Consider the following 7,655-nt stretch of genomic DNA (forward strand, 5'->3'; position numbering starts at 1 on the left):
AGAGTTTTAGCTATAGAACGAAGTAAATTTGAATCACTTTGGTCCTCATTATTACCTATGTCAGTGTTAGGTTGTTGAGCACTAGCTGAATGAACACTCATTGCCATTGACTTAGCTCTGTTTAAATTTTCAATAAAAGTATCACTAATATGAATTTCTTGATCAACTTCATTATTTGATACACTCAACATTTTTTATCTATAAAATAAAAACAATTAAAATCAACATCCAAATCCCGACTCTGACTTGACTCAATTTTGGCATATACCTCTAGACTCGATTTTGAGCTTCATTTAGTTTGAGAATTGGCTAAACCTATAGCTCTCGTACCATTAAATGTAACACCTCGAACCCGTCTCCATCGTCTGATTAGGGTTACTAAGTATTATGTCATTTAACAAGTCAAATAACAACATAAACCATTCAAATATTACTTTAAATATCAAATATTCAAATTCAATCATCATTCATAGCATATATACAAATACAGGATTTATATCAAACTTATGAAACTGAAAAATAAATTTGAAAATAGTCAGGGACTAGTTTGAAATAAAACAAAAAATGTAGAAAAATTCCAAAAGAGGGGTCACATGGCCGTGTGGCCAGGCCGTGTGATAGAGCCCAGGTCCTGGGGCTTAAAAACATGGTCATGTGGCCAAACTGTACAAAATTCAAAAATAAGGTCACACGATTATGTCGCTAGATCGTGTGCCCAACAGTGTGCAATTCGAAATAGGGTCACACGACCGTGTGCCAAATCATGTGTGATTTGTAATAGGGTTACACGTTCGTGTCTCCAGGCCATATGCCAACCTGAGACTGTGTGGGATAAACCTGCACCAAAACGTAATAGGTCACATGGCCGTGTAGAGTGACCGTGTGTGGCACACCGCAGTGTGGTAGACCATTTCCCAGGCCATGTGCACCTAAAGGAACTTCAAAATCAAGCCATTTCACCTACCATTGCTTAGTTACCAAGCCATACCATTTGCACCTACAAATACGCAACTCTAAACACACTAAAACATGTCAAAATATGCTATATACCATTTAACCTAAATGCCTAACCAATATGCCCACAAAGGCACCTCAATCAACAATGCAAGCCTAATCAAATGATCCCACTCAAACATACCATTATGCTTTCAATGGCCCCCAAATAACCAAACCAAACATGTACAAGAACAACCAACACATTCAAGTAAAACATAAGAGTAGACATGATTTTTATCAATTCCATATGAAGACATAATCTAGGCATATTATGCATCTAGCCAAGTCCAAACATCCATCAAACATAATGCCTAACATATAACAATTTCATTCATGAAAACACTTCGCAAATAACCATTTCAAAAACGCTATACATATTTACATAACCTATAAGGCCATCAAGATTCAAAGTGTCATCAAACTACAAAATCAACATTCCAAACACAAGATTCCCTAGGTACATGCCAAAATAAGAGCATCACCAACACTTGAGCTTAGGATTGTCGTTGGATGCTGAATCGACGTACGAACCAAATAGTACCTAACATGCGCACGAACAAATGAAAACGTACACTAAGTATAACTCAGTGGTATATCTATAATTTGAACAATAAGTATAATATGAAACATGAATGAGCATAAAATTAGAATGAAACTAACATACAAATCATCAAGCCAAATATGCTATTCCACATAATCATGTACTCAAAACCATCTCATTTCTCTTATATCATCATAAGTCTATTACAATTTGCAAGTTAATAATCATACAACTCATATAAGATATATTTCATCTCAAAATCCAATTTCATGATTTCGTGGAACATAACATATTAATGTTTCCAATTTAATCCACAATCCACAATTCACATTTCATTTTCCATTTCCAATTTTGTTACTTGTTCCTTTAATCATATCAAAATCATATAAACCATTTCATTCTTTATATCCCTACTAACACAACTCGGGCTTGAACGGGTACACGGATCCAACTAACACACCAATTTGGCACCTAGTGTCTCCTCGGTTAAACCGAAGTAAATTAGCACCTAGTGCCTCATCGACTTGTAGTCGAAGAAATCTCTGAACTCTTCCTATCTTATAGCATACCAACTATATCCGATTATGCTTGAACAGTTAATGGGGTTTTCATTTCATAATCCAATACCAACCAATGTCTCAATTTCACAATTATTTCAATTAAGTAAACATTTATTCAACATATATAGTAGCCATAATTATCCCAATTCATACTCAATTTTCATAATTAATAAAGATACACACATTTATCAAACATATTTATTTCAATCCTCATAATCGTTATTCAATTCAAATCATCCCAAGTGAAAAAGAATTCTCACCTTATATTCTTACCATGAATGAATAAATCAATATGAAACAATTTTATAATTAGTTCAGATTATAGAAACACAAACTGTAAACTCCGAGCTATTCGTCAACAACCTTATCTTTTCCCTTCTTTTTTGAGTAATCCAGGTCGATGTTAGCAATTAAATTTTGAAAATTGGAAGTCCTTGTCATTTCGTCTTCTCCCCCAAACCCTTTTATTTCGAAAATGAAAAATAAAAAGGGAAATGTTTTGTTTCCTACTTAATATTAGGTTATAATTTTTTATTATATTATGATTTTATAACATATAATAATATTAATTATAACATATAAAACTTATATTTATAAATAATTTATTGTAAGCCGTCCACTATAATAAGAGCGAAGGTATAACTACTGTTTAAGACCTTAGCTATATTTTACCTTATAATTTAATAATAAATCACACTTTTATTACTTACATGATTTAGTCATTGTACACCAAATAAGCCTTAATTTGACACAATTATTCGACCAGAATTTAATTCATGTCTAACGTAACTCTGTAAATATTTAATAAAAATATGTACGAGTCCAATATAAGGAATTGAGATTCCTAAACCACACTTTCCGACACCACTAACTTCCGGGTTGTTACATAGGTACTTTATTCTTTGTTGTTTATAATACTAAAAATGCTTTTAGCTTCGAAAACACTTTTTATAACGTAATAAAAATCACAACCTAAATGTAAAATCCATGTTATAAACCTAGACCTGTCCAAGGGCTGGTAGCCTGCCTAGCCTGGTAGGCTCAACCTGACTTACTGAACTTGGATAAAGATTTTTCACCTCAGCAGGACTTAACTCAGCCCAAATTTAATTTAAATAATAAAAATATTTTTTAAAAATTTAAATTTAATTGTAAGATATATAATAACAATTAAAACATATATTTTATTAATAGTGAAACGGATTTTTGAGCAGCCAGACTGACCCAAAAATAAGTCTGATTTTGAAAAGTTTTTGGAACCGGGCCTCAACCAATAGACATAAACCTCCCCTTATGGGGTTTAAAGAAAAAAAATCCAAAAATGATTTTGCAATTAAAGCCTAATGAATTGAATGGGCCCACTTAAAAGTCCAGTGAAATCCATAGATCCAAGCCCAATTTATTTGCTACACGAAGCGTTCTGGTTCTTCTTCAAAAGCGACCGATGCTTATCATTGTTTCTCTTTTCAAATCCAACATTTCCTCTCCGTCAGCGACACCCAGGTCAGCTCCCCTTTTTCTTCTGCCCTTCCTCTCTCTATTCGACACTATGCCTGCTTCGTAGTTTATTAGTGGTTATAATAAAATATTTTTCTTTTTTACTCGATTTCTGCTACAAGAAGTATAAATTAATTCAGTTACTTGGATTTACTTGATTATTTATTTATTTATTTTTCTGAAATTTGTTTGCAAGAAAGTTCATTTTTCTTGCTTACCATGTTTATAGTGTGATTGGAAGCTCAGAAATGTCGACACTGACTTCAATTTCAATTTGCGATTTCATCAAATTTGTACTTTCACGCAATTGACAATCATTGAGCTGAGGGTTTTATATATATATATGTGTGTGTGTGTGTGTGTGTGTGTGTATAAATGTAAGTTGTTGAAGTTGAACTCATATTACTTGATTGTTAATAGCTCTCAAATGTTTTTAAGGCTTAAATTGAATTTTTTTAAATAGTAACTCAAAATGAAAATGAATAATTTTTCTCGTTGTTATGTTGGGTTCTGTTATTCTTCTGCCATTGTGTATGCCAAGGCATTAATGTGTTTGAAACTCATGCTTCCTCTATAATGAAGGTCAATGAATAAGGATGATGATGACTTGGGTGGTCCTCATGAGGAGGACCTGGATAATAGAGCTCAAACATCAGACCAATTGGACTTGAATGTAGAGCAGGAGTGTCGCAGCCCAAAAGTGAACCATGTCGATTCCACTCATTCCAATCTTCCCTCAAAAGTTGAAACTGATGCTGATGGTGTACTAAGAGTTGGAATAGAATTTGAATCCGACGAACATGCCTACAGATTTTACAATAAATATGCTAGGTTGTCAGGTTTTAGTGTTCGGAAAGATTGGGTAAACAGGAGTAAGATACATGGTCAGGTGGTTTCTAGAAAGTTTACATGTTCAAAAGAAGGTTACAGGCGGACAGACCAAAGAGATGTTATTGTAAAGAAGCATAGGAAGGAAACAAGGACTGGTTGCTTGGCACATATGATCATTACCCGCAAACCTAATGGTAAATACCGGCTTAGTCATTTTGAAGCAAACCACAATCATGATAATATAAACCCTTACAATGGTCATGCATTACAATTGCAGAAGGACCTGTGCTTTGTTCATGTTCCTGAAACTGAGCAGCCTAACAATTTAGAAACACAAAACCCTGCCTTTGATTTGACGAGTAAAATCTTAGTGCGTGAATCTCTTGAATGTCTTCCTATGGATTATTTCAATCACCTAAGATCTGAAAGGGTGAGAGATATGAAAGAGGGAGAGGCAGGTTGTTTGTTGCATTATTTTCAGAGGCAGCACTTTGAAAATCCATCATTCTTTTACGCAATACTGCTTGATATTAATGATAAGGTAAGCAACATATTTTGGGCTGATGATAATATGGTTGTGGACTACAATTATTTTGGTGATGTGGTTCTTTTGGACATGAGATTTCGAACAAACAAAGACTATAAGCCATTTGTACAGTTTATAGGTGTTAACCATCATAATCAAGCTCTGATCTTTTCTGCAGCACTTCTTTACGATGATACTGTTGAATCTCTTAAGTGGTTATTTCATACCTTTTTAGAAGCAATGTCTGGGAAGAAGCCGAAGGTCATTCTCACAGATCAAGATGCAACAGTTGTTGAAGCAGTTGGTTCTATCCTGCCAGAAACAGGTCACCATATATGTGTCTATCAGATGCACCAGAATACCCTAAAACACCTTAGCCACATAGTGAAGGATGCTGATGCCTTTTCCAATGATTTTAGAAGTTGTATTTATGATCACAATGATGAGGATGATTTCATTCATGCTTGGGAAGCTATGCTAGATAAATATAACCTCAAGCAAAATGAGTGGTTGAGGTGGATGTATCGAGAAAAGGAGAAATGGGCTGTGGTATATGGTAAGAATAGATTTTTTATTGACATGAAATGTTCACATCTAGGTGAGAGCTTATCTAACAAGTTGAGAAGTTATCTCAACGATGGCCAGGATGTGCTTCAATTTTTCAAGCACTTTGAGAGGGTGATGGATGAGCAACGCCACAAAGAAATCAAAGCTACTCATAAAATGAGCCACTGCAAGCCAGAATTGATGGGGAATGTGATTTTGTTAAAGCATGCAAGTGAAATCTATACACCGAAGGCATTTGAAGTATTTCAGCATGAGTATGAAGAGTGTTTGAATGTTGTTGCTAATCAGTGTAGTCAAAATGGATATTTATCTGAATACAAAGTTAATACTTTCGGAAAAAGTCAAGAATATATTGTAACATTTGATTCTTCAGATGATTTAGTCATTTGCAGTTGTATGAAGTTTGAATATGTTGGGTTTCTTTGTAGCCATGCACTAAGAGTGCTTGATCATAGGAATATAAAGGTGGTTCCGTCCCGATATATATTAAAGAGATGGACGAAAGATGCAAGGATTGGATGTGCTCAAGACGATAGTGATTTTATCATACAAGAAAATCCTAAGTTGGTAGCAGCAAGTCGTTATAGAGATATGTGTCGTAGCATACTCAATTTGTCTGCCAGAGCAGCTGAATCTTATGATGCATTCCATTTTGCTTCAGGGCAACTGAATGAAACAATCGAAGGGGTGGAGAAGATCTTGGCACAAAAAGCTGAGGATGCTCAAGTTATTGCCTCAAGTAGCAGTGCTGCAACTGCTCCCGATAGTGAAAACGTGGAGATTTTCCTAGATGGAAATGCCATTGATGACCAGGAAAAAAGTTGCAGAACACAGAGTAAAAAGGAAAATGAGGCTACTGAGCCACATAGACATAAACAGAAAAGCATTTTGCAGAGAGGCTTGAAGAATAGAAGAATTCAGAATGAGGGATCAAACTCCCCGAACACAATTACCTGCATTTCTAGTTCCTCACCAACAAATGTTTCACCTCAAGCCTCTGTCTCTGCTCCTGTTATGCAGGTGATATTTAGCTTACCTAGATAAAATAATGTCTAGAACTAGTTATGTTTACTCGCTTCTATGATTAAATTATTAAATCATCCAAAATGCCTTACACAGAGGTTATTCAACTTCGAAGCCAATCAAGTTGTCCAGTGTGTAGACCAACAGTCTACTTTGGGTATCGAGCAAACGCCCCATGCTGAAGTTTACCAGAATCCTAACTTCTATACAGATCAACATGGCTCGCCAAACCAAACTCAATTACTCCAGGTAACGTATTATGCTTTACTTTGTGATGCACTCTGAAACATGTGCTTTTTGTAATAGACAAGGAGGATATTCTCTATGCAGGACAAGCCTTTAATTCATGGCACATAACATGATTCTGTGTCAAACTACTGCCAGCTGAGGCAGGTATATGCAATGAAGTGGGAACCTGAATAATCATCATTAGTTTGGCTGATTATTTGTCATCTCCTTCAAACTCGGATCTCTAATCTGCTTGTGTTGTTTCCCACTTGCAGGCTATGGAACTTGACATTCAACCTTCACATTCATCTTCATTTTTGCTTTATGATGACGGAGATAGAACTTACTGACATTCCATTTCTTGGGCCCAAAGGGAAGAATAGAACATGTTCTATTATCTTGTCAATATAGTTGTTTTTGTACAGTTCTTAAATGATAAGGATATTTTCACCTAATAGCCAGAATGTCAATATGATATTTATAATATACATGTAACCAATTCATATAACCATTTCGTATGGTCATTTCAAAGTATTAACCTTAAAACAACATGATTCAACAATTCCAAGTCAGTAAACAAAAATATTCAGATATTCAGAATTTTAATTTTTCACTGTGCACGAAAATTATTTTCGAATCGGATTTTTTTCAACACAACAATCAGATTGGATATGGGGTGTTACATTTAGTGATATTAGAGCTATAAGTTTAGCTGATTCTCGAACTAAATTGAACTTTGAATTTAGTCTAGAAGTACATGTCAAAGATCAAATCAAGTTTAAGTTGAGATTTGGTAAAATCAATCCAACTTTCAACCGTATAGGAAGAAAAAAAAGTGTTTCTTCCCCCTCCTATTTATGAAGCTATGCTACTTAAAAATTCAAAC

At 34.7% G+C, this 7,655-nt stretch overlaps 1 protein-coding gene across 2 annotated transcripts; it reads left to right on the forward strand.

Annotated features, from left to right (window-relative positions):
• Positions 1 to 3,521: 3,521 nt before the first annotated feature.
• LOC105798513 (protein FAR1-RELATED SEQUENCE 5) lies at positions 3,522 to 7,277 on the forward strand. Of its 2 annotated transcripts, XM_012628610.2 has the most exons (5): positions 3,522 to 3,600; positions 4,177 to 6,538; positions 6,638 to 6,790; positions 6,872 to 6,934; positions 7,045 to 7,224. In XM_012628610.2, exons 1-4 carry the CDS (start codon positions 3,542 to 3,544, stop codon positions 6,896 to 6,898), a joined length of 2,601 nt encoding a protein of 866 aa, XP_012484064.1. In that variant the 5' UTR covers positions 3,522 to 3,541; the 3' UTR covers positions 6,899 to 6,934; positions 7,045 to 7,224. The 2 variants fall into 2 exon arrangements, with proteins under 2 accessions (XP_012484064.1, XP_052477364.1); XM_052621404.1 differs by lacking the exon at positions 6,872 to 6,934 and having other exon boundaries at positions 7,045 to 7,277.
• Positions 7,278 to 7,655: the final 378 nt, after the last annotated feature.

The sequence above is a fragment of the Gossypium raimondii genome, chromosome 9 (genome assembly GCF_025698545.1).
Source record: "Gossypium raimondii isolate GPD5lz chromosome 9, ASM2569854v1, whole genome shotgun sequence".
NCBI classification, from domain to species: Eukaryota; Viridiplantae; Streptophyta; class Magnoliopsida; order Malvales; family Malvaceae; genus Gossypium; species Gossypium raimondii.

What these genes read in the sequence shown, in the direction of transcription:
- LOC105798513 (XM_052621404.1), top strand. Translation starts at nt 3,542, where the DNA reads ATGCTTATCATTGTTTCTCTTTTCAAATCCAACATTTCCTCTCCGTCA. An exon ending in TCTCTGCTCCTGTTATGCAG is followed by an intron (nt 6,539 to 6,637) that starts GTGATATTTAGC and finishes TGCCTTACACAG; the next exon opens with AGGTTATTCAACTTCGAAGC. An exon ending in ACCAAACTCAATTACTCCAG is followed by an intron (nt 6,791 to 7,044) that starts GTAACGTATTAT and finishes TCCCACTTGCAG; the next exon opens with GCTATGGAACTTGACATTCA.